Source organism: Eptesicus fuscus, chromosome 18 (assembly GCF_027574615.1).
Source record: "Eptesicus fuscus isolate TK198812 chromosome 18, DD_ASM_mEF_20220401, whole genome shotgun sequence".
In the NCBI taxonomy this organism is placed as follows: Eukaryota; Metazoa; Chordata; class Mammalia; order Chiroptera; family Vespertilionidae; genus Eptesicus; species Eptesicus fuscus.
Genome location: NC_072490.1, coordinates 12,455,925 through 12,483,682, shown reverse-complemented (window position 1 = coordinate 12,483,682; position 27,758 = coordinate 12,455,925). Strand labels below are relative to the sequence as shown.

General features: G+C 36.9%; 2 protein-coding genes across 7 annotated transcripts in view; one reads left to right on the top strand and one right to left on the bottom strand.

Moving 5' to 3' along the window:
• CLASP2 (cytoplasmic linker associated protein 2) overlaps positions 1-27,758 on the bottom strand; it is a 142,569-nt gene that overhangs the window by 5,304 nt on the left and 109,507 nt on the right. For 5 of the 6 annotated variants that reach the window (XM_054708094.1, XM_054708091.1, XM_054708090.1 and 2 more), the window contains 10 exons: positions 25,947-26,110; positions 24,967-25,045; positions 20,769-20,912; positions 19,631-19,774; positions 17,465-17,571; positions 15,840-15,993; positions 12,208-12,436; positions 5,992-6,185; positions 4,794-4,922; positions 1,362-1,568 (listed from right to left, as the gene is read on the bottom strand). In XM_054708094.1, the coding sequence (XP_054564069.1) occupies positions 1,362-1,568; positions 4,794-4,922; positions 5,992-6,185; positions 12,208-12,436; positions 15,840-15,993; positions 17,465-17,571; positions 19,631-19,774; positions 20,769-20,912; positions 24,967-25,045; positions 25,947-26,110 (1,551 nt within the window). Of the gene's footprint in view, positions 1-1,361; positions 1,569-4,793; positions 4,923-5,991; positions 6,186-12,207; positions 12,437-15,839; positions 15,994-17,464; positions 17,572-19,630; positions 19,775-20,768; positions 20,913-24,784; positions 24,836-24,966; positions 25,046-25,946; positions 26,111-27,758 lie in introns of all 6 variants that reach the window. The other variant, XM_054708089.1, reaches the window with a different exon arrangement.
• CRTAP (cartilage associated protein) overlaps positions 1-27,758 on the top strand; it is a 209,038-nt gene that overhangs the window by 176,052 nt on the left and 5,228 nt on the right. The gene's annotated exons all lie outside the window — the stretch shown is intronic.

Sequence of the window (27,758 nt, the reverse complement as noted above, 5' to 3'; positions counted from 1 at the left end):
TATACACTATTGAATTAAAATCATATAATAGAATATTATTTATTGGATGGCGGAAATCTCATAATCTATGAAGTGAAGCAAAGCATGTTATAAATTCCATATTTGTCATAATGTTTATATGAATGGGTTTGTGTGCATAGAAAAAAAACTGCATTACATTTATGACTATAATTTACGACCTATTTGAAGAGGAATCTGGTAATACCTAGGATTCTATTTCTAGATATATACATATAAGTACAAGAAATTTCGCTGTAATACATATTTAATTAAAAAAATGGAAACACCCACATTTCCAACAACACATTAATGGATAAACAAATTGTGGTATAGCCCTAGCCAGTCTGGCTTAGTGGATAGAGCGTCGGCCCATGGACTGAAGGGTCCTGGGTTCAATTCTGGTCAAGGGCATGTACCTCAGTTGCAGGCTTGATCCCTGGTCAGGGCGCACACAGAGGCAACCAATTGATAGGTCTCTCTCACACTGATGTTTCTCTCTCTGTCTCTCCCTCTCCCTTCCACTCTCTCTAAAAATCAATGGAAAAATATCCTCAGGTGAGGATTAACAACCACCACCACCCCCACTCCCACAAACCCCCCCCCCCCAAATTGTGGTATAAACATACCAGTAAATGGAATATTATTCAGCCAAAAAAACAATGAAATTGGAATACATCTTACAACATAGATGAACCCTAAAAACATTATGCTAAATAAAATGAGCCAGCCATAAAAGGACAAACACTGTATGATTCTACCTATATAAGGAACCTAGAAAGTAGAATAGAGGTTACCTGGGACTGAGAGGAGAAAGAATGGGGGATCATTGATTAATGGGTACAGAGTTTCCATTTGGGATGATTAAAAAGTTCTGAAAATGGCCAAGGCCGGTTTGGCTCAGTGGACAGAGCGTCGGCCTGCGGACTCAAGGGTCCCAGGTTCAATTCCAGTCAAGGGCATGTACCTTGGTTGCGGGCACATCCCCAGTAGGGGGTGTGCAGGAGGCAGCTGATCGATGTTTCTCTCTCATCGATGTTTCTAACTCTCTATCCCTCTCTCTTCCTCTCTGTAAAAAAATCAATAAAATATATTTAAAAAAAAAGTTCTGAAAATGAATAGTGGTGATGGTTGTGTAACCTTGTGAATGTATTTAATGCCATGAAATTGCACACTTAAAAATGACTAAATGGTAAATTTTATATTATGTATATTTTAACACACACACCACACCTGCCTACTGTCTTGGATGTTCAGAGCAAATAGGCAGGCATGGTCATGCTATTAGTGTTGCCTGGAAAAGTGCCTAAAATAACTGAATCCCAAATCTATCGTAACTTATCCCTCCAAGCTTAGCTGCTTACCTGTATTAGGCCTGGCATAATTTCTGGTAAAAGCAGATTAAGAGTTTCCTTGGACACTCTCTCTATCACTTTTGTTTGCATTTTGATTGCAGCAAGATTAATGGGGTAATCTGCAGTTTGGATGATAGGACAAAGCACTTTGATGCACTGCTCTGGACTGATTGAAGTGGCCAACACGGATGCAGCTTCCTCAGCTGATCTCACCACCTAAAACAAAGAGGAAATTGAGAAGGGAAGTAATAAAAATGTATTTTTTTATACTGTGTCCTGGAAGTACAAACTTCATGAAATAGGTAATAGGACATAATAACTGGAACTTGATTTGAAAATATTATAGTAAACAAACAAAAAGTAAGAGTATTGATAAAACAGGGTTGGCAAAATGTAACTGTTGAAGCTAGGAAATGGATTCATGGGTCTTTATTAAATCATTTTTCCTTCTTTTGTGTTATTTTAATGTTGGCTAAAATGATTTTAAAATCATATTGTGGTCTAGTTGTGCAGGGAAGTGAAGGCTCTATTTACCTAGACTACAATGTGGAGTCTTTTGTATCAGCCACGGTGAGATGCTGCTCATTATTAGTGTCCTCAACTCCAGGAGTGCTATGTCCCCCTTTACCACATAATTACAACATAAAACATTCAATACGTTATCAAGTAACATGCTACTCCTCCTCCTGTTCATAATGATTTTCTTTCCTTCTGTATTGGGCTTGGGCTTCTTTTTTCAATAAAGAGAAGAAACAGTTGTCCACCTTCTTATTAGAATCTGTAATCTCTAATGACGGTCTTGAAAACATGTAAAAATTATTGCTTTTCATGCTACTTTGGTAGTATCTTCCTTATGATCTCAATCTGTGAGAAGTGCTCAGAAAAGCACAGGGAAAAATACACTGGAAGTCAGAAGACCGAGGGCTAATTTCAGGTATAACACCTTAAGAATGTTAATTTTATCTTTTGTAAAAATAGGGATGTTACAGGCATTATTTGGGTCAGAAGGTGGGTAACTAAACTATAAATATTAGTTTTTTAGACATTCAGCAAGATGTTAAACACCAGCTGAAGAAATCTGAATAAAAATCCAGGCAGATTTAGAAGTTATGATTCAGTCTCCTCTAAGGTTCACAATCATATCTTTTGAAAAGTGAGTTATAGAGGCTTTCAATTTCTTCATATCCTCACCAACACTTCTTAGTGCCTTTTTCCTTGGTCTGTGTTAAGTGGTATCTCACTGTGGGTTTTACCTGCATTTTCCTAAGACTAAGAATGTTGAGCATCTTTTTGTGTGCTTATTGGCCATTTGTATAGCTTATTTGCAGAAAAGTCAATCCAGATCTTTTGCCCATTTAAAAAAATATATTTTTATTGATTTCAGAGAGGAAGGGAGAGAGAGAGATAGAAGCATTAATGATGAGAGAGAATCATTGATCGGATGCCTCCTGCCCACCCCCACAGGGGATTGAGCCTGCAACCCAGGCATGTGCCCTTGACCGGAATCGAACCTGCCACTCATCAGTCTGCAGGCCGATGCTCTATCCACCGACCCAAACCGGCCAGGGCTTTCGCCCATTTTTTAATTGCGTTGTCTCTTTGTTGTTGGTTTGTAAAAGTTCTTTATATGTTCTGGTTTGTAGTCCCTTATCAGACACATCATTTACAAATTTTTCTCCTACTCTGTGGATTGCCTTCTCACTTTCTTTATAACATCGTTTGAAGTACAAAAGTTTTTAATTTTGATGAAGTCCATTTATCTTCTTTCTTCTTGTTGTTGTAGGTTACTTCTACTTTGCATTCTATCTAACTACTGCCTAATCCAAGGTAACAAAGATTTATACTTGTCTTCTTATGAGATTTTTAAAGTTTTAGCTTTTACATTAAGTATTGATCTATTTTGTCTCACTGCTATTTTAATGTCCCTTTTTGACTTTTGCTCATGTCTGTTTTACCAGACACCTAATGCTATTGCTCTGGTGCTTTCCCTTAGAACTGCAGTTTCTATTTGAAATTTCCTTTTCTAATTACTTCTGAGATTTTATAAAAATCCTCATCATTATCTTATCAATGTCACTGGTGGTAGTGGCAATATTAGACTCTTCCAGGCAAACTGTCCTCATTATTTTATTTAATAATCTTAAAAAAATATTTTTATTGATTTCACAGAGAGGAAAGGAGAGGGAGAAACAGAAACATCAATGATGAGAGAGAATCATTGATCGGCTGCCTCCTGCACGCCCCCCTTACTGGGAATCGAGCCCGCAATCTGGGCATGTGCGCTGATTGGGAATCCATCTGTAACCTCCTGGCTCATGGGTTGATGCTCAACTGCTGAGCCATACCCGCTGAGCTATTTAATAAACTTTTAACAGATATCCAGCTCATATCGGCAATTTACCACTTTAAAATAGTAATGATTCTTATCTTCATTACTTAAAAAACCCAAAAACCAAATTCTTTTTTTTGTGTTTTTTTTTTAAAAACCAAATTCTTATTGATAAGTGGAATGTGAAGATAACATTGGTGAACTCTAAGTAAATAACGAAAAGTGAAATGAAGGAGAAAATGGAATAATTTTATTTCCTAGAGGTAGCCATGATATTACAATAATTCATTTAATAGGAAGGAATATATGCCTGTATCTCAATTAGACATTACCTTGAAAATCAAGGTAAGTGTTCATTAAGGAAATGATGGATAAGGATACTTTTTAAGCAACATTTATGTTTTATGCAATATAGCAGTCCCCCAGTTTTCTGGGGGCTCAGTTATCTGCACTCAACCATGGTATAAAAATATTAAATGGAAAGTTGCAGTAAGAAATCATACATTTTAAACTGCACGCTATTCTGAGTAGCATCATGAAATCTTGCATCATCCCACTCCGTCCCGTACAGGATGTGAATCATCCCTTTGTCCAGCACAGCCTATGTTATATACACTACCACCTGTTAGTCACTTAGTAGCCAGCTCAGTTATCATATCCATTGTCGCAGTATCAGTGCTTGTGTTCAAGTCGCCCTTCTTTGACTTAATAATGGCCCAAAGCGCAAGAGTTGTGATGCTGGCAATTCAGATGTGCCAAAGAGAAGCTGTAAAGGGTTTCCTTTTAGTGAAAAGGTGAGTAGAGTGCAATAGGATGATAGTTTGCGAAAGACCACATGCACATAACTTTCATTACATTATATTGTTATAAATGTTCTATTTTATTATTAGTTATTGTTGTTAACCACTTACTCTAATTTATAAGTTAAACTTTATCATAGGCATTTATGTGTAGGAAAAAAAACCATAGTAAACATAGGGTTCAGTACCATCTTCAGATTCAGGCATCCATTGGGAGTCTTGATACATAACTCCTGAGGAGAAGGGGGGACTGCTGTAATATCAGAAGTACTAGGAATAAAATAATAATCATGTAAGTGTCAGGTAACTTACCTCCTTATGAGGATCTTTATGTGCTTCCAATGTTTTCATGACAGTCAGTTCTGCATAGTTTTTAAATCTTGCTGGTTGATGCCTTAGGATTTCTTTTAAAACTTTTAATGCCAAAGCCCTGATTGTAGGCTAAGAAGAAACATTTTAATGTTTTTAATATTTCGAGTTGTAGATAATCTTTTACATTTCCCATGTCTGAAATGTAAGGATCTTAATATTGAGATGAGGGTCGGGGGATCATAGACAACTGCATGAAGTATGTGGAATATTGCATAGTTAAGTTTTCACATCTCTAGTTGAAAACATACACACATCTTTAAAAAACTGAGAACCAACTAAATACTATTAAAAAGGAAGTTTTACTTCTGAACTAATTTAAGTAAGCAAACAAGTAACCTGTACTCTCCCGTAAAGACCTGTCAGCAGCCCCAACCGGTTTGGCTCAGTGGATAGAGCGTCGGCCTGCAGACTGAAGGGTCCCAGGTCCGATTCCGGTCAAGGGCATGTACCTTGGTTGCTGGCACATCTCCAGTAGGGGGTGTGCAGGAGGCAGCTGATCGATGTTTCTCTCTCATGGATGTTTCTAACTCTCTATCCCTCTCCCTTCCTCTCTATAAAAAATCAATAAAATATATTAAAAAAAACAAACAAACAAACAAACAAAAACACACAAAAAGACCTGTCAGCAACCTCTCATTTTTGCCATTGTCAATTATTCAAAATTGCTGGGCTACTTGGTTTGTAAGAAAAAGCACTTTACAGTGAAAACTTCATGCAGAAAGCAGCAGCAGAAGAGACTTGTTTTCCCAATTTCCAAATCTGTGTAGTGCTTGCTTAATTGGCAGTGACATGCAACCCAAGGCAGGAAAAAACAGGCGATTATTTACATACTAGAGGCCTGGTGCACGAAATTCATGCACTTGGGAGGGTCCCTCAGTCCGGCCTGTGCCCTCTCGCAGTCAGACATCCTTAGTACTGCTGCAGAGGCAGGAGAGGCTCCTACCATCGCCGCTGCACTTGCCAGCCATGAGCCTAGCTTCTGGCTGAGCAGTGCTCCCCCTGTGGGAGCACACTGACCACTGGAGGCAGCTCCTGCATTGAGCATCTGCCCCCTGGTGGTCAGTGCGAGTCATAGCAAATTCCGCCATTCGGTCAATTTGCATATTAGCCTTTTATTATATAGAATTATGCCATTTACCTCTTTATCCCCAAGGGTTTCAAGCAGTAAAAGTAATATTGTTTTGAAGTGTTCATCCCAAACACTAAAAGATTCTTCCTGGGTTAGTTTCATAAGTTCATAGAGGGCAATTTTTCTTTCTTCCACACGTTCATTATGGTTCGACAACTCCTTCAACAACTCCGCAACCAGGTCAGAATGGTCTAGGGAAAGATCTGTCAAAGGACATGGCATTCATTTTATAACTTCATAGGTAAATTCTCACAAGTATGGGGATAACAACTTCATAACATGAAACAATGCTGGCTGTAAAACAAGAAAAAACTACGTAATTTTCTTTTCCATTTATCTTTTCCAAAACACCAATGTTAGTTTAAAACTTTTTATAATAAAAATTCATGAGATTACAGTATAATGAACCTCCATATACTGACCACCCAGATTTAACAATCATATTTTTACCATTTTTACTTCATCTTCGTGCACCCCCTTTTTTTCCTGAAACATTTATCACAAATACCAACTATTTTACCCTTGCATACTTAAGTATGCATTTATATGGTGGCATCCCAAGAGGCAATGATCACTGAATTTAAATGGTAGTAACTTGTTCCCACCACTATAAAGTTTGATAGTTCCCTATCAAACTTTTCACTAATGGTTTCACCCACTGATTGTTGCTAAATCAATTATTTTATTAGAAGTTAAAAATGGGCTGAATTCTTCTGTAGAGAGTAACTTCATCAACTAGAGCTAAATACTCTGAAATATAGTTTGATAGAAGAATAAATACTTAATATTTTTCCTTTTAAATTTCAGAGTCAAGAGTTGGGCCCAATTTTGTTAAATTTTCATTTGTTTTTGCTTTTAGTTGTTGTTAATCCTCACCCAAGGATTTTTCCATTAATTTTTAGAGAGTGAAGGAAGGGAGGGAAGAGGAGAGAGAGAGAGAGAGAGAGAGAGAGAGAGAGAGAGAGAGAGAGACAGAGACAGAGACAGACATTGATTGGTTGCCTCCCACACGAGCCCTAACTTGGGTTGTGGATCGAACCTGCAACCCAGTCAAGTGCCCTTGACCTGGAAATCCTTTGGTGTGCTGACCGATGCTCTAACCACTGAACAACACTGACCAGGGCTGTTTTTGCCTTTTCAAAGTATAATTATGAAATCATAAATTTTATGAATGTTAAAGGACACTTATGTCTCACAACAGTCATTAGATAATGCTTTGAATCATTTTTGTGGGAAAGACAGTTAAGTCCAAAAGTTCACATTAGAACGTTACAAAATAACAAAGTTCTTCCTAAAATTTTTTTAATTACTTTATTGATTAAGGTATCCCATATTTGTCATCAACCCCTCCCATTCCCATCCCAAACCCCCCCACACGCATGCCCCCATCCCCCTGTTGTCTGTGATCACTGGTTAGGCTCATATGCAAGCACACAAGTCCTTTGGTTGATCTATCTCCCTTGTCCCCACCCTCCCCTACCTTCCCTCTGAGGTCTGATAGTCTGATCAATGCTGTTCTTGTTCTTCAGTCTATGTTGTTCATCATTTCCCCTAGATGAGTGAGCTCATGTGATACTAGGAATACACTTATAGGAACCGAAAATGAGACAAGCAATAATAGTTATGCTGAGAGACAAATGAATCAGTCTGTAGTGAGTTTCTTTCTGGGCCAACAGTTCTTTTGAGTCCCGATTTCTATGTCCAACAGTTGTTTATGCGTACATAACAGCAATGATATTTCAGTTGTGGATGGTGGACAAATGGTGGTAATGCAGGTCCGACCTTCCTAAATTTTTTAAAATATATATATTTTATTGATTTTTTACAGAGAGGAAGAGAGAGGGATAGAGAGTTAGAAACATCGATGAGAGAGAAACACCCATCAGCTGCCTCCCGCACACCCCCCACTGGGGATGTGCCCGCAACCAAGGTACATGCCCTTGACCGGAATCGAACCTGGGACCCTTGAGTCCGCAGGCCGACGCTCTATTCACTGAGCCAAACCGGTTTCGGCCCTAAATTTTTTTGATGATAAAATACATAAGTTCAGACCTTGAGGGACTTGGGCAGACAGTGGCTTGAGCTTGTGCCATAGACTCTTTTCCTTACTAACTCCTTCTCTGAAACAAACAAGCAAACAAACAAAGCACAGAATATGGTGCCTGAGCCTGGAAGGCATTTCCCTGGGCTATTCTCTCTCCTGAGTCTCCAGGAAAGACAGCATGGAGCGGTGTTCTCTGTTAGCCTACTTGGTACGAACATGCTGGCCTTTTGTGGGAAAGGGCTACCATTCTGCTGATCCTAACAGACCAGAGAAGGCTTGTGAACCTGGCATTTGGGAGAGGGCTGTTGCCCACAAAAGAAAAGCTCAGGAGGAAAGAGCACTCTTCCCCCAAATGCCTTAAGCTTGCACTTTGCCAGATGGTTCCCTATTGGGTCCTTAAAATAAGCTACCATGTCTCATCCTGCCAGCTGCTTAGCCTCTGACCTACAGGTACCAATGGCCTGACAATATAGGCCTCAGGGAACATACAACTACAAGTAGGAAAATGAAAAATATATTCCATGTAAGCGGATTCAGAAACCTGAGGAAAAAAAATCAAGTCCAGCTATTAGAACATATGACCTCAACTAGAGGAAAGCGAACTGATGACAGGAAACATGTAATGACAACATTCATTGACTATTAAGAGAAAGTTTGTTATGACAGCTTTCATGGAACTAAAACTACAGCACTAAGAATCTCTGTCCCCAAAAACTTATACACAGAGCACAAAGGAGAACCAAATTAGAATTTAAAATCTTGAGGTAATCTGGAAAGACTGATCACTAAGGAGAACCAAATTAGAATTTTGGGAGGTCAAGGAGAACTTATGCAAAATGCAAAGCAAAACAATGAAAAAGAAGAAATTTGGTTCAAAGATAAGATCTTAAATTGGAGGAAAATATTGTCCTATAATAATTTCATTTGTATAGACCAACATTAGAACAATATTGTTGGTTTAACAAGAACTACTACAGCAGGATGAATACATCTCTATAAGCCCCACAAAAACCACTCCTGGAAAGTTATCAGACTCCCACAGATGTTAGAGGATCATTCTGACAAGAGGGTTTCATTTCAGCTGAATAAATGGAATTCAAAAGAAAATGCTTTCAAAGGAACCCAGTTCTTTTCTCCATGAATATAGCCTTTGTAATTACTCTAGGAGATAAATCAGAAATGACTAGACATAGAATGGTCTAGAGATGACACAGGGAAATAATTTCTGCTGAAGAAAGCACATAAAATATTTGTTACAAAACTGAACTATTTATACCATATAAATTAGATAAACCTAAGGTACTGAATTAATTAAGGTAGAGTATACTCAACTATTTTCCTCTGTGCCTGACACAAAGGGGCAGTGTGGTCATGTGAAAAAAAAAAAAAAAACCCCACAAAAAAACACAGGCTCTGGAGTCTTACCAAACCTCTGCCTCTTGCCCTTTGTGTGATAGGAACATGTTCTTAATCATTATGGAGGCTCAGTTTTCTTATCAGTAAAACGGGAAAGTAAGAATCACCTCCTAGTGTCATGCTGAGGACTTGGGCCTGGAATACAATAAATTCACTAAGGCTAATTTGCCTTGTGTCTTCATGACAAATGTTGGCACAATTACAACTCTGATAATATTTTTGTTGCAGGGCTCAAAAAATATAGAATACTAGTAGCCTGCACATGAATCTGCGCGCCAGTAGCTCTCTGCGGGGCCTGGCTGCTCCGCACCCGCTGCCTAGAGGCTCTCCGTGGCCCAGAGGCCCATCTGCGGCCAGGAGCGGAACGCTTGCCTAGTTGCTGTGGCGACAAAGCAAGCATTCCACCAGGCCACTCACACTGCCTGCTCACAGTGGCCGCTCCCCCGGGACTGGGGGAATCCGGTGAGGCTGAGAAGACTGGGCGCCACCATCTTGTGGCTATCGGCGCTGCCATCTCTGTGATGGAGTGACCGTTAATTTGCATATTACCCTTTTATTAGATAGGATTCTTTCAACTTGGCAAACTCTGATATGAATCTCCCCTGGATACAGTAACATCCTAAATAGAGGCAGTATTCTGAAATATTATAGTCCCTGGTAAACTTTACAAAGGCTGTAATTAGACATGAACACTAGATGTATTTTTTCTGAGACTTGTTAATTTTGATAAATTTATCACTAATGTATCTGTCTGTAAATATGTACAGAGACATCTGAGTGAGACATACTTAGTCTCAGAATTTAAAAACAATATGCTTTATAGAATTTCTGACTTGAACAAAATAATTATCTTCTCCCAAAAATTTTAGGTTTTAAAATAAGAAAGAGAGAATATATTTTGCATAATGGGGGTGGGGTATGGTGGCTTAAAGGAAAATCAAAACAGCAAGAAAAGTCAGTAAAATTTTTTAAAAAGGATACTATTAGCAATGTTCACAATACAATAATGGCGAACAAGTCTTCTCCATCTCAAAATTAGAAGTAAAAATAGACAATGAAAACAACTGGTATATGAACTTGGAGCAACTACTATTTGGTTAACTGAGGGCTTATCTATCTTTAAAGAATGATTACACAACCAAAAATGGCTACCTATGTTTCGGCAGTCTATCAAGAAGTATTATGCAGTGAAGAACTTAGGTTCTCAAGATCAAAAACATTCTATCCTGTTTAGGTTTCAGTTATATAACTTCCAAAGATGCCTTCCTTTAACAAATGGAAAATATATAATCCTTGTAAAAGGAGAAAACATTAGACAATAAGGGGGTGATCTCGCTATATTGTCATAATTTTGACTTTGTGATATTTGTGCTATATTAAGTCTCTTAACATGAGAAGTTAGTAAAAATGTGATTCTTCTATGCCATAAAATATATTTTTCCATTTATAAAAATTACAAATGACCAGCACTGGGGATACAGATTCCTAAGCAGAATAAGGAAGATATCCAAATTGAGTCTTCATTAAAAAATAAATAAATAAATTAATGGATTATGTCATTTGGTAGAGGGAAAATGTAATTCTTTATTATTAAAAATAAAATATCTGCAGTGTTTTGTACTTTTTAATCAGTTTTTATACATTTTTTCCCAAACCTTACTGCATACTGTGATCAGAAGGGCAGGTGGTACAACATCTCCATCCCTTTTAAAGGTGACAAGTGAGACTCAGGGAGGTCAACCAATTTATCAAGCTTTGCAGTTTAGTAATGTTGAGCTTAGACTTAAGCCCATTGTAAGCATTAGAGCTTAGACCTAAGCTGACTCCAAATCTTTTTTTTTTTTTTAATGTATTTCTTTATTGATTTCAGAGAGGAAGGAAGAGGGAGAGAGAGATAGAAACATCAATGATGAGAGAGAATCATCGATTGGCTGCCTCCCGCACGCCCCCTACTGGGGATTGAGCCCGAAACCCAGGCATATGCCCTTGGCCAGAATCGAACCCGGGACCCTTCAGTCCACGACGCTCCACCCACTGGGCCAAACTGGCTAGGGCATGACTCCAAATCTTAATGGTAGCTTTTCCCATATTTGTTCCTTGGATATATCTTATTAAAGCATATGTTTATGGCTTCACACTTAATAGGCTATTGTAAAGAATGGGTATTCTACCCTAGCCATATTGGCTCAGTGGATAGAGCGTTGGCCTACGGAACAAAGGGTCCCTGGTTCGATTCCAGTCAAGGGCATGTACCTTGGTTGCAGGCTCCTCCCCAGCCTGGGCCCTGGTCGAGGCTCATGCAGGAGGCAACCAACAGCCATCGATGTTTCTTTCTATCTTTCCCTCTCTCTTCCACTCTCCCTAAAAATCAACGGAAAAACAACCTCGGGTGAAGATTAACAACAACAAAGGAAAAAAAAAATAAAGAATGGGTATTCCTTCAGAGTTTTGTCATTCTGGTATAAAAATTAATGACTGACATGGTGTCTAAAGATAAGTTTATAAGCTACCATTGGTTTCAGTTATTTCTGGGAGGCCATTAAGGTTTTCTTCATTTCAAGGATGATCTTAGAATGATCACTGTTTCCCATTCTTGGGAAGATATCTATCAAACCATTAGCAATGAGCTCCTAGAAGATGGGATAAAACTTGACCACTGCAAAGATCCCTACTTCTTAGGATACAAAAAAAGAGCATCTTTTGCTTCATTGATGATCAGGCCTCCAAAACACAGGCAGTAACAGTATGACACAGAGCATACATACCATCAGGAAACTGGTCGGCATCATCATCAAACATAGCTTCCTTGAGGGCAGACTTGTTAAAGGGACTGATGCTGTCTGAATAGTTGTACGGATTATAATCTCGAGAGCGTGGAGAGGAGTGAGCAGGAATGGAATGGAGTAATGAGGCTTTATTGTCAAGGGCTGTTTGGCCTGAGTCAGTAGCATCACCTCCTGCTCTTGGGTCGGGCATCCCAGGACCACCACACATCTATTAACAGGAAGGGGAAGACATAGCACATTAACTCATTTTCAAGTATCAATTCAAAATTCTAAGAAAAGGTTTCCCTACTGCTTAAAAGGTGATTTTATTTTATTTTATTTAAACATTTCTTTAAAAAAATATATATTTTATTGATTTTTTACAGAGAAGAAGGGAGAGGGATAGAGAGTTAGAAACATCGATGAAACATTGATCAGCTGCCTCCTGCACACCCCCTAGTGGGTATGTGCCTGCAACCAAGGTACATGCCCTTGACTGGAATCGAACCTGGGACCCTTGAGTCCGCAGGCTGACGCTCTAGCCACTGAGCAAAACCGGTTAGGGCAAAAGGTGATTTTAAAAAGTTACAATAGCCCTAACCGGTTTGGCTGAGTGGCTAGAGCGTCGGCCTGCGGACTCAAGGGTCCCAGGTTCAATTCTGGTCAAGGGCATGTACCTTGATTGCGGGCACATACCCAGTAGGGAGTGTGCAGGAGGCAGCTGATCGATGTTTTTCTCTCATCGATGTTTCTAACTCTCTATCCCTTTCCCTTCGTCTCTGTAAAAAATCAATAAAATATATTTAAAAAAAAAAAAGGTAACAATAACCTGCTGAAAAAAATTTACGTACTGGAAAGCAACGAGTTAAAAATTACATTCAAAATGTCAAAGCTTATAGTAACGATGTAAATAAACCTGTTGTTTATTTACAACCTGCAGGTGGGATCCCTGGTCAGGGCATATACAAGAATCAGCCAATGAGTGCATAAATAGGTGGAACAACAAATAGATGTTTCTCTCTCCTTTCTCTTCTCTCTCTCTAAAAAAAAAAATCAATCAACCAAAAAAATAATTATAAAAATTAAAAAGAAACAGCAAGGAGGCCAGTGTGGTTGAAGAAGACTCAACAGAGAGGAAAGTAGGAGGAGATGAAGCCACAGAGGCAACAAAGGAGAAAAGTGTATTGTGGAGACTTCGGCTTTTACTCTGAGACAGCGACCTCCGAGGTGTGAGCAGAGGAGTAAGAATTGACTAGGAGGGCAAAGGCAAAATCAAGGAGGCCAGTTAGGTGTCTATTTTAATAATCCAGGTGAGAGAATTAATGATGATGATGGCTGGAACCAGAAAGGCAGTGGTGAGAAGTGGTTGGATTTCAGATATATTCTGAAGATACTAGTACAATCAACAGATACCCTGACAGACTGAGTATGGAGGACAAGAAAGAGAGAGAAGACAAGAACAATTGTCTTGTCAGTTAGCGGAGCAAGTAGTGTTGCTATCAACTAAGATAGGAAAGAGCAGTTTTAGAAGAAAAGGTTAGGAGTTTCAACAGGCACTTGATGTGTGAATTTGGAGCTCAGGTCTGGGCTGGATGAAGTCATGTGACTTATTATACTCACAATAACTTCTAAGATGTACAGAAATACCCCTACCTTCCTAATGAAGACACGGAGGCTTAGAAGTGATTATCTGTCATAGTTCAGCTCCCAGTCAGGGCAATACCTGGGTTGCAGGCTCGATCCCCAGTAGGGGTTGTGAAGGAGGCAGCTGATCAATGATTCTCTCTCATCACTGATGTTTCTATCTCCCTCTCCCTCTCCCTTCCTCTCTGAAATCAATAAAAAAATGTATATTATAAAAAGTAATAATCAGACTAGCTAACAGTTGCCAGGAAACAGGATTCAAACTCGTTATGCCAGCTCCCCACAATGTACCCTATCTTTGGGGAGAGAGGGAGAGTCTCAATCAAGCAGTGATTCTTACTAACCTGTCCGTACTACCACTCGCAGCCTCTGGGATAGAGAACTTTAAATGCGAATGGTTAGCTGGTTTTTAGCATCCAGTTTACCAGGCCCATTTGCCAGAAAGGCACGAGAGAAAAACAATAGGAAAGAAGTCAGGAAGGCAGAGGCGGGAGCCCTTTAGAGATGTGCTGAAGCACTGCAAGGTTCTCCAATTTTGAAAACCCCGAGAAACCCTAGATTCCTTAGAAAAGAGTGGGATGGCTTATGTTGAGAAAAGTTAAGCTGTCAGAGAAAAGCCTAAGGCACTGGTCGGCAAACAGTGGCTCACTAGCCACATGCAGCTCTTTGGCCCCTTGAGTGTGGGTCGGCGTTAGAACCACTTCTTCAAAATAGACTCGCCCAGGCCGAAAACCGACTTCTGTGCATGGGCCACGAAGTTTCAATCGCACTGTACATGCATGCCTACATGTGGTATTTTGTGGAAGAACCACATTCAAGGGGCCAAGGAGCCGCATGTGGCTCGCAAGCCGTGGTTTGCCGACCACTGGCCTAAGGAATAAAAAGTAACTGCTCTTTGTATAATGGCAGAAGCAACAAACTGTACAATAATACTCACAAATATCAGAAAGAGATCATAATATTCTTATTGGAAGCACACAAAAGTCTGTAATGCAAATCACTGTCACTACATTTAACAGGAAAAAAACCTAAGCGCCAAGTTTTGTCTTGTAAGATCCAGGTGATCTGGTTCAGGTGCCGTTCCTCGCCTTTTTCTTTCTTTTTTTTCTAAATACATTTTTATTTATTTCAGAGAGTAAAGGAGGAGATGGTAACATCAGTGATGAGAGAGAATCACTGATCGGCTGCCTCCTACACACCTTCACTGGAGACTGAACCCACAACCCAGGCATGTGCCCTTGACCGAAATAGAACCTGGACCCTTCAGTCTGCAGGCCGACACTCTAGCCACTGAGCCAAACTGGCGAGGGCTCCTCACCTCTTTCCTAATGCTCCAACTACACTGGCTTTCACCCTGGCCGTCAACTATGCATAGGGTGTTCTCATCTAATTGTCTTTACAGCACTTGCTATTTCTTTTAAGGAATTATCCTCTCCTTAATTTAGGTCTCAATGCAAATGTCACCTTCTGATTGAAGACTTCCTGACCACTTAATCTAAAATAGATTCACTTTACATTTTAACTTAAAACTCCACAGTACTCAGTTCTATCTGAAAATCTACAATGAACTTGAGGACCTAACTCTGCCTTCTAAATATAAGACCCAGAACAACGGTATATACACAGTAAGTATTTGTGTCTCCCCTGGAAAATTAAGTTTGCAAATGATAGAAAGCAAAGTTAAAAAAAACAACAACAACCCAGCCCTAGCTGTTTGGCTCAGAGGATAAGAGTGTCAGCCTGCGGACTGAAGGGTCCCAGGTTCTATTCCAGTCAAGGGCACATGCCAGGGTTGTGGGCTGGATCCCCAGTAGGGGATGTGCCAGAGGCAGCCAATCAATGATTCTCTCATCATTGATGTTTCTATCTCTCGCCCTCCCTCTCTGAAATCAATAAAAATATTTAAAAACAAAAACAAACAAAACAACAACTCAAACCAAAAACTCTTAATGAAAAAGTCTGTAATGTAAGAATATTCAAATACTCACTGAATCTCCATCATCTTTTTTAGAATCCCTTTTCAATGGCTCATTCATATCTTCTTGACTACGGAAGCTGAAATTCTGAATTGCTTCAGTGACACCTCTAAGAGAGCTATAAATGTCTTCAGAGTTCATATTTTCTGTGTCATAATCAAATGCACTATAAAAAAGACATCAACTAATTTTCATTTATGTGCAGTTTTAAAATACTAACACATTTGAGGAAATCATGTAGGATATTTATAAAGATGGGATTAGAGAATGTGTATTCCCCAAAGCAAAACAAAATCCAACAGCTATAGATGGTTAAAGTACATGTCCCCTTGCCCTCCTATTAAGGACAGCTTACAATGACTCTAACAATGTCACAACTCGTTTGTTTTTTCACCTTTAAAGATGTTCTGATTAACCAGGGGCCAGCAAGCTATGCCCCTGAAATGTAATAATGATTTTTTACATGTTTAAATAGTTGAGAAAAAAAAAATCAAACTATTTCGTGACACATGAAAATTATTTAAAATTAAAATTTTAGGGTGCATAAATAAAATGGTAGTAGAATATAGCAATCCTAATTTATTTGGGTATTGTCTATGGCTATTTTCACCCTATAACATCAGAGTTGAGTAGAAGTGATAAAGACTGCATGGCCACAAAGCCTAAAGTATTTACCATATGGCCCTTTGCAAAAGATTTGCTAACTCCTGTGATTAACTCACTAACAACAGAGATAAATGTATTTACACAATTAAGAAGGCAGAAAATTTTTAACACTGAACATATTATTGACATGAATTCTATAATCACATTCTAAAATTCAACTGAAGCTGAAATGTAGCTATTAAAATTGTTACATAACAGGAACAGGCTACACGAAAAGTGTGCAACATACTTTTCTTCCTTATGCTGATGACGTAGCCTATAATTGTAATGAGTATGATGAAGCATGGTATGTATGGCTAATAACAAAAAATCCAGCTAATAACTACAAATGGACTACTATGCAAATTACTTTTTAAAAGGATAGGAAAAAGGAAAAACTATTAGTTTCTTAATGAGTCAGAACTTCATCTGAAATACAGCCCAAGCTTGAATTGCACAAGTGTGTGAAAATTATATGTGTTATATTTTATATTAAGGACCAATCTCAGTTACATTTTCCTTAATTAGTATTACATAATGTTATCCCTTCTCTATTTTTGTTTTTGTCTGTAAGCTTTATTTTTTCCACTTTTAGAAGTGGTTGGCTAATATTAGATCTAAATATCCATCGTTATAACTTGCCCTCACCATTTTCACTAAGTAGTATAACTAAAAGACACAATTTGCAGTTTATTGGATTTGTACAGCATATTTGAGAAACTTAACTATGCTATTCAATGTAATAAGCTGTAATTTACAAAAGTTATGTCACTAACTTTTCTTTTGACTTATTGAAAAAATTCTGTATCATATACATTATCATTTAAATGGTTACTTTTGGAATAAATGTTATATTTTTGAATCTACTAAGTTTCTATTTGTCTGAAACCTTTCAAGTCAAGTGGAAATCAAATGGAATTATATTAACATCTGTTTTTCAATAACGGGAATCTGCAATAACAAACCTTGATGGAAAATTATCCCTTTATTACCTTGGAGATAAAGTATTCTGTGATGTATTGGTAGGAGAAGTAAGAGGACTGGACCAGTTGGCTGGTGAACGTGGTGTTGGTCTTGTCAAAGGACTCCCCATGGAACTCTGATGGAGGGAGTCAAATAAATATTAACGTATGATAGTTGTGTTAAGTTCAATTAAAACGCTCTTAAGGCATACAATCAAGAAGTTGAACAATATGAAAGCCATATTTATAGCTCTACCATTTAAATATTCATGTACTTATCTCTGATTTCTGTAGAAAAAAACTTTCTCCCCATTTAGAAGTCTAACTCTTCAGTCTTTTTTTGTTCTCCTCACCCACTAACTTTCCATTATTATCAATATCTTTCCATCAAAGATTCAACACAATCCCAAATTAAGAATTTTAAATTAGTTTCCTGTTCTGAGCCAATTTCCTTTTTCTTTTTGTTAATCCTCACCTGAAAATATTTTTTCCATTGCTTTTTGAAAAGAATGAATTCTATAATCACATTATAAAATTCTGAGAGGAGAGGGAGAGGGGAAAAGAGAGAAACAGCAATGTGAGAGAGACACATCAATTGGTTGCCTCCCACATATGCCCCGACTGGGCAAGGATTGAACCTGCAACCCAGGTACATGCCCTTGACCAGGAATAGAACCCGTAACCCTTTGGTGTGTGGGCCAATGCTCTCAACACTGCACAACACCAGCTAGGGCTCAAATTTTATTCTTCCCTGAGTTTGTTTTATAAATGATTTTCACAAGTCACCAAAGGCATAAAAATCTGGTCATATTATAAATTTGCCTATCTCTTAAGATGTATAACAATCCCTTCTCCTTTTAAAAAGATAACTGACTTTGGTCCCAGGAAATTATTCTCCAGACTGTTTTTAACATTCAGACTTTACTTTAAGCTTGCCATAAGTGAATCTATTTGTTCCTTTAGCCATTATCAAAGGTCTGTCTTTTAAAAACAAGTTCAATTTTTTAGGCATATTACATAAATGATCCTATACCATTTAGATGTATATAACTGCATTGTTTCATTTACTCTAACTTTATTTCTCCCAAATAAAATCCAATATATCTAGCACCTTTGGACTGACAAACCTGTAATTATTAAATATGAACACATCTTTAAAGAATATTTTTATTGACTTCAGAGAGAAAGGGAGAGGAAGAGAAAGGTAGAAACATCAATAATGAGAGAATCATTGATTGGCTGCCTCTTGCACGCCCCACACTGGGGATCGAGCCTGCAACCTGTGCATGTGCCCTGACTGTGAATCAAACCATGACCTCCTGGTTCATAGATCGACGCTCAACCACTGAGCCACACCAACCAGGCTGAACACATCTTTTTAAGCACTACCCTCTTTGGATTTATACATTAATTCTGGAATAAGTCATCCCTCTAGTCCTCAAATAAGATTGGTTCATCTAAATAGCATGTTCTAATTTAATGGCATGCAAAGTTGATGCCTTCATCTAAATTCTTGCTCACATTTCCTTCCTTGTTCATACTTTGGTCACCATTCACCACCCTAATCTATACCAAATTATAATATAAACATGACAGGCCTAGGGATTCTATTCTTTCTGTGACAACAGTTAATTCGGCTTAGGAAATGCTGTCTAATGTAGATGCAAACATTACATACTAGGGTCAGAAATTTATTTCACGTAGAAAAAAATAGCAGTAATGGTTAAACCAACCATCATATTATACTAGAGGCCTGGTAAACGAATTCGTGCACCAGTGGGATCCCTTGGCCTGGCCTGTGGGATCGTGCTGAAACTGGCTCTCCAACATCTGCTGAGGGGTTCTGGATTGTGAGAGGGTGCAGGCCAGGCCAGGAGACCCCATCAGTGCACGATCGGGGCTGGGGAGGGATGTGGGAGGTTGGCCAGCCAGGGAGGGACCGTGGTAGGGCTCCAGGGTGTGTTTGGCCAGTCTTGCTCAGTCCCGATTGGCTGGACCCAGCAGTAAGCTAACCTACCAACTGGAGCGTCTGCCCCCTGGTGGTCAGTGCATGTCATAGTGAGCGGTTGAGCGGCCTTAGCATATCATTAGCATATTGTGCTTTGATTGGTTGAACGGTCAACCGGACGACCAGACACTTAGCATATTTGGCTTTTATTATATAGGATAATAGCTAAGAAAATAACTTAAAAATACCTGGGTTCCATTGCCAGTGTTTCGAAGGTGGTTATAAAGAAGCTTGGTAGCACCATCCTGAAAAGTTTTTGGTAAAGCTCCTAATAACATTGTAAACTCTGGGGTATTGAGTTCAAAGAGGGAAATCAGCACTGAGTGCGCCGCCTAGAAAACAAAGACACACAGAGGTAGATGAGTATATTTTGGTTACTCAAAGGAGACCATTTTCTTTACTCAATATTTCTGTTCAATAACAAGGCTATCTTTCTCAGAAAAACAGAAGTTCTTATACACTTTAAAATTTCTTTATTAGAAAATTTTAACCTATTTACTTGAGCATATGAGAAATATTAGCCATAGATGTGGCAGGGATGTTGAAAATACTAACAGATACTTAAAAAAACATTAGAGCCCTGACTGGTGGCTCAGTTGGTTGGAGCATCATCTGGTACACCAACAAGGTTGCGGGTTGGGTTCAATTCATGGTCAGGGTACGTAAGGGAGGTAACTGATTGATGTCTGTCTGTCTCTCCCTTCCCTCCTTCTTCCTTTCTCTCTAAAATCAATAACAAAAAAACATCCTCAAGTGAAGATAAAAAGAACATCAGAAAGATCTGATGATATAGGAGTGAATACTTCCAAAGTTAAAATATAAATCTTTTCCTTTGGTGACCAACAATTTATTCATAACTATTCTGAAGGTTATGGGGAAAGATCTAGGAAAGGATGTGGGAATAATATGGGAAAATTTAACGAGGTAGATAGACAGATACATGACTAAATTCATCCAAAGATCAATATATAATGCCTAAAATTAATAAGTCAAGAACAGTGTAAGCTCTTATTTGAAATACATAGGAAAATAAATACAAGGGGAAAGATTTGAAATATTTTGAATGGTTACAAGATTAGAGGTTAGAGAATTATGGCAAGAATAGTTTTTTATTCTAAGTTTGAACATTATGCTCATATTAAGTGGATAAAATTTAGAACAATTTAAAACAGAAGATTAAAAAAAAAAAAAAGGTCTTCATATCACCAGGTAAATAACTCAATGCTAACTGGTAATGACCTAAAAATATTAGCTTCCTTCATTGGCAAACCAAAATGACTGACTTGCTTTTCTAATTTATCTTTTAAAATTTATATTAAAACATACCTTCCGAACTTCAGAACTTTTGGGTTCTGTTGTCCAAGTGATAAACCGAGAGACTGCCAAGCGAGTTTCACTGGAATTTACAAAATCTCCTGGATCCATCTGTTTGGCTAGAGTTTCTATATATTTAAGGATAGCAACCTTCACCTGCAGAAGTAAGCACAACGAGAGGACAATCAGATAGATGGTCACTGAGGGACACTGAGAACACTTCAAAAACAATTAGGTGATTATTTTTTGACAAATAAAAGATGAAAAAAACAAATGCAATCAACAAAGAATTAAACCACCACCTACCTACCTGAGGTACAAGTGTATGACAAGGTGGATTTTTGTTTTTCACACACAGCAGTACTTTTAAGTCCCAGACGTTTCACTGCCCGGTTTGATCAATTGCTGAAGACTCTCTTGACAGAATTATACACCTTTCCTTCAGTCTGCCTTCAGAGCTTATAAATGACTCTTGTCTAGACTCCCTGAGAGCTAGTCTTTATCAACTGAGTATAATTTGGCTTTTGGGAAAATGAACCAAAGTATTTTGAAAATAAGGCATTACAAATCAAGTGAGTAATTAAGGTGGGCAATATAGGGTTTTTGTCAAATAAGGCTCACACAGTGAGACCAGGTTCTTTAATAGTTCCATCAAGTGCTAGAACTACCTTCCAACAGAAGTGTCACAGAAAATATTACACTAGTAAAACTGGAGAAAAGACAACACTTATGTGTACAAGAGTTATATGTACGTTTAAAAAGTCTTATCATTCTCCCAGGAATGATGTGTGGCTACATGGTGGGATGCAGGCACACAACTTCTTCCTTAGAATTAGCTGTTTTTTATCCTTATAAAAAGCCACGGTTAAATTATCTCCCTTCTCTCAGGTATGTTGGGGAAGAAAAAGAGGTTGAGAACCACTATTTTTATTTCATTCATTCATTCATTTTATTTATAAATATATTTTTATTGATTTCAGAGAGGAAGGGAGAGGGAGAGAAAGATAGAAACATCAATGGTGAAAGAGAATAATTGATTGGCTGCCTCCTGCTTGCCCCCTTGACTGGAATCGAACCTGGGACACTTCAGTCCGCAGGCCGACGCTCTATCCACTGAGGCAAACCAGCTAGCGTGAGAACCACTATTTTTAAAGTCACATCTTCAAACATTCCAGGATTTATAAATAAGGGCTTTCTAAGACTTTATTAGTATAGTCCACTTTAGAAATGACACCTGGCAGAGTGCACAGTCCTTAGATACAGAAGGTTCCAAACACATAATAAATGCTGCTTTCCTGACTTAAAAAAGCGAAGGTTTAAATGTTTGATTCAGAGAGCAACTTTGAAAACATATTGCCAAAGATTAAGGTAATCCATTTTTCTATGCACTTTCTGCCCTTATTGTTGATATTAATGGGTAATTTTTCTCTGTCAGTCCAAATAAGGTCTCTGGAAAGTACCATGCTAATATACAGAAAGTAAAATATTAAAATAAGGTTCTGCTGCTTGTGTATTTTCTCTTTTCTGTTTCCAGTAAGACAAACAAGACAGAAGGGATCAAATTACATATTTCATTTCCAAATGAATGAATTTAAGAATTACAACTTCATGAAATGAATTGGAAAAAAACACACACCACGAGTTAAGTTATCAGCCATCCTGGGTAAAATGTACAATGGAGAAGAAAAGAGACTATGGTTAACTGTGCAGTTGCAGGCCCCTCTCAATTACAGCAGAACATAATATTCTGTATTCTTGAAGCCATGTAACCTTCTATCAATGTTAACCTTTTGCACTCAGATGTCGAGTGTGACTCGACACGGTTAGCATCGCTGGCAGCTCGATGAAAAAAGCGAGCGAGTGCAAAGGGTTAATATCTGAAAGGTGCTATAGTAAATTAAAAAATGAACATCAATGTATGTTGTTTTCAATTTGCTATCATTAATAATTGAACAATGAGATTCAATTAATGCAGTATCTTAGCAATTTATAGAGGTATGCAAAGTTTTAAAAGGGTTTCACAGAATAGGTGGGTTTATTATAACAACAGGCAAAATAACCACAATGCACATATAATCATTTGAAAGTTTACATTTTAGTAGAATATTTCTCGAGATTATATACATAGTCTGTAACCTTAATAACAGAAACATGCATTCTTCTTAAGAGGAGGAAAAATAATCTAGTTGCTAGATCAGGTGTGTATAATTTTCAACATTTGTAACCCAGAAAAAGAGGTAATCAAATTAAATTTATTTTTTAAAATATTACTTACTTAAATAAAGTCACTCTGTATTGCCATTTCTCCCTATTCTATTCCTTCCTTTCTGATATTTAACCACAGCATACTGTGAGAGACATAAAATTTTATACAAACATCCATCTTTTATCTGAAAGATTCATAATTTTTCAAAAGATCTCATATTTTTTATTTGTATTTTTCTATAAACTATTAAGTTTTTTATTCTTAATCCTGTCACCCAACTGAACATTACTTCTATTTTTGGTGTAAGGTATGGATGGCTCCATGTAACTTCTCCTTGCTATCCTAAAACATCAATTTAAGAGCTGAAGGGTGATTTTTCCCTATAGCTTTGCATATGTGTATATATAATATATAATGTGTGTGTATATGTGTAATATAAAATACATAATAAAAAAGCCATATAAACTGTTTGTGATTCCAGCCTCCAGTATAATGTTTCCCCAATAGGAAAGCTAATTTTAAGTTGTCACTTTCCTTTCTCTCTTCCCTTTGTGTCTTTCTCCTCAGTCCTTAGAAATTTTATTTTCTCCCTCAACTCACCTATCACCCTTCTTTCTCTCCTCCCCCTCATTTTCTTCTTCTCTCTCTTTCTTTTTATCACCCTTATTTCTTAAGCTAATGGTTTAGACCTCCATTTCCACAGGTCCATGAAGCATTTCTACATACCTTTTTAACACTTGAATATCTACCATCTAAATCATAACTCTCATTACAATTTACAGTTTATCAGTTATTATAGATAATAATGATAAAATATTATAAGTTCTATATTGCATTATAAATTTAAAATATCTAGCATAATGCCTTGGACAAAGAATGAGTTCTAAAAATATTTATCAACAATATAAAGTAAATTATTCTCTTCTGCAGGTCACTTTTCAAAATTAAAACAGATGGAATCCCCTTCACAAAGCAGTTCTGAGAAAATAACATTATGTTGAGAGTAAGTCAACCCTGGTAAGAAACACAATTGTGATTTTAAGACACAATCATATTTAGAAACTTAAAGGAAATTCAGTCCTGGGCAGTAATGCTTGTGGAAATATATTTCGTGCAGAACAGAGCAGAAAAATATAAGGATTGTCAATGCATATATGCTTGTTATTTCCCTGACTTTACTCTCATTTAATAATACTCACTACAAAATATTTTACTAAAGAATGCAGGAGTTCTTTGGTTTATATTATTTTTTATTTTAAATTTAATACTTAGTTTTATAACAAATTGGAATTCACCTAGTTTTCACATAATTGGAAAATGTGTGCTAACAACAATTGAGAAAGTTAAATTCTGATTCTAAATATTAGGCACACATCAGAAATATCACATTGAAAACAGCAAAAAACATGTTACTATTTCAGTTAAGGAGAACAGCACTGAGATTAAACTTAAAAATTTTTGTTTACTAAAATAAATATAGATGAAAGTGACATTTCACCCAAAATACCTATTCAGACTCTAAATTTAAAAAAGTATTGGGAAATCACAAACATAAAATTAGATAAGACTTTATAGAGCGAGTTTGCATCACGAGCCCAGGGTTAGATGGCCATACTTTGTGTTGCTTTCTAAATGTGTACTCCATGTAAGCTTTTCCAAAGAATAGCCTGGCATTTGAATAACATTTGAAATTAAATTATGTGCATGCTTACAGGCTTACAAAGGTTAGTAGTTGAACAAAGATGCATACAAACACTATCCGAAACACTGCAGAATTTGGAAAGAGAGTTAAGAAAAGAAATAATGCAAAAACAAAAAAAACCTTAGAGCTCCAAAAAGAGTGAAGCTGGTCCCGAAGTGCTGGCTTGACTGTCTGAAAGTTTATAAAAACAAAATCCACTGATTGAAAAGCTTCTCAGGTGACACAAATATACACATCAACAGAACTTTTTAATAAAACATTTCAACTCATTATAATCTCTTCAAAAGACTTTAAGTTTTTACCTTCAAGCTTGGTGTTTGAGTCTGATCAACTGTAAATCTCATTAGAATATTAAACTGAAGATCATTTGGAAAAGATTCTCTAAAATAAGGGGAAAAAAGCAAAACAAAATAAAAATTAAGTCAGCATTTAGCAAATTTAACAGCAAATTATGCTTAAACCAAAATATCATGTCATTCAAAAAGCATGCATGAAGTAGTAAGTATCTGTATGTGGTATCATCTATTTGATACAATACACAATAAAATTTATTCCCTGGAAAAAATCTCAACATTTGAATTTATGTCCTATAGGGGGGTTAAATAGCAATACTATGTAATTAATGGTCTATCTTGCCTCAACTATAGATTTAATTTAAAACCTATTCAGGGGGGTGGGGTTGATGACAAATACGGGATACCTTAATCAATAAAGTAATTAAATAAATAAATAATAAATAAATAAATAAATAAAACCTATTCAGAAAAAGTTCAACATTATCAGAGATGTTTCCCCACACCTAGTATCTGAATTCTAGATTCACCTTAAATCAATAAATGAATAGAATATTTGAAATAAGTCACTTCAACAATCTATACAAGAAAGTAAAAATATAGCATTGGTTCAAAATCTTCTGAAAAAAAGATTCTGAATATTTTAATGCATAATAAAACATTCTTTTTAAACTTAGAAAATAATTTATTTCTACATTAAATTGAATAAAATCTTCAACTCGAGTTAGTAGATATATCTTAATTACAACAAAATACTACCTTAAATACTGAACAAATGTTAATGAAATGTTTATTAAAGAAAACAGTGTTTGATTTAAGGACAAATGTTGCATGAAATACACAAGTGAATGGGCCTCACTAACAATTTTAAAACGGAGCCTATGCAGTTCAAATGGTTTGAAAAGACTTACATATCTGAACTTTTAACACAGGAACTAAATAGTCCAATTATTATCAGGTAAACTTGAAATATATAAAGAAAATATTACCTTGTAATATCAAGGGCTTTCTGAACTTTTGCCTGAACAGACCCAAGCAAATCAGCACCCATTTTTTTTAGTAGTTGCGTCAGTAATACAAATAACCAATCTTGAAGATCATCTTTGTGGACTTGTATGAAGTCCACTAGTGTCTCCAAAAACATGCTGAATACCTACAGTTGATAAACAGGGGAGGAGGGAGAAAAAGGAGGAAATATTGACCTTTATGATCAATTCAAACTGAAATAGAAAGGAATACAGGAATCAGAGGCACAGCGATTGGCAGCCAAGCAGAAAAATAATCTCTCTTGCTTTTCATTGGACTCTGTGATACAAGAGTACATTTGAAATGTTATCCAACTTCTGCTGAAGTTCGACAATTAGCTATTCCATGCAGCATCACTTGGTAAAGAAACTTTGGCCGTAATGACTGGCACACCTATAGCTTAAATTGGTTAAACTGAAATCCATTTCATCTGAAATTTAGGGCAAGAAACTACCTATAGTTTCACTGGCCCTACACTCTTATGAAGAGTGGCACTGAGTCATCAGAAGATGACTATGCTGATAGCTACCTTAAAGCATAAGGTTATTCTGACATAATGGGCTAATTAAAGGCTCTTTAGATTTCTCAAAAAGTCAGTTGTCACAGACTTTTTGTTTTGTTATAAGATATATTACTTACTAAAACTGCCCCAAAAGTAATTTTAAATGATTTGGGATAACTATAACTAAAATATGTAAATTCAGGATACAAATTTACATATAAATTTTAATGATTTTTAAAAAGTCCTACTCTTCATTTCTATTGATTGGTTTATACCTGGTTCCAGTATTAACACACTAGTTTAAAAAATTTTCTAAGATGAAAAACATATTAAGGGAAGGAATGCTAATATTCATAAGTGATGTATGTCATTAAAATACTTATGAAAAGTGACTTACTTAATGTGTATTATATCTCTTTACAAGAAATTCCACAGCATACTGGAAAATTTGTTTCTAGGTAAATAGGAAAAAAACTCTTAAGACAATGTCAGGCATGTTGTATTGAGACAATTTATAATCACAAGTTATAAAAATTATGGTTTAAAAAAGTTAATTTGAAAGTAACTATTTTAATTTGAAAATTAAAAATTTTGTTCTCAATACATACTTTATTTCTTTTATACAATTATATATAATAAACTCCCATTTTTCCTCATGTTAGAAATGAAGAATTTTTTCTATCAAAATTTTAACTAAGCTTTAACATTGTATGAATTAGAAAATATACACTTTCATTATTTGCTAAAAATGCTCTGTATTTATAAAAGCAGGAACTATGACTATGTACTTAAAATTTTCTAGTACACTGATCCCCAGGCAACATCTGCTTCAAAATACTCTTATTCACAATGCAGAGTCATTAACTTCTGTTCCACCCCCACAGCCACAGCCAAACAACCTGGCTTCTATTAGATTTAAAACTTGGCCTACTGCTAAATTAAAACCGTCTCTGGCCCTCAATTCAGGACTCAGAATACTGTTGAACTTCACTAGACCTACCCTCCAACAAATGCATGAATCTAACCTAGCACTCACTTTTACTGGTACCTGGCAAATCTATTCAGCCAGGTGTGCTGGAGATAGTTAGCACTTACTTAGGAAGTAGACTATTAAATATTCACGAATTTTGTGAGCTGGTTGGTAGCTTGAAATAAGCCATTGTGGGGGTACTTACACTTCTGAAATTATAGCAAACACTATAGATCAGGGCTTCCTGCCCTTCTCCCAAACCTGGTTTACCACTATACCACTCTCTTAATTCTTGCCTATTTT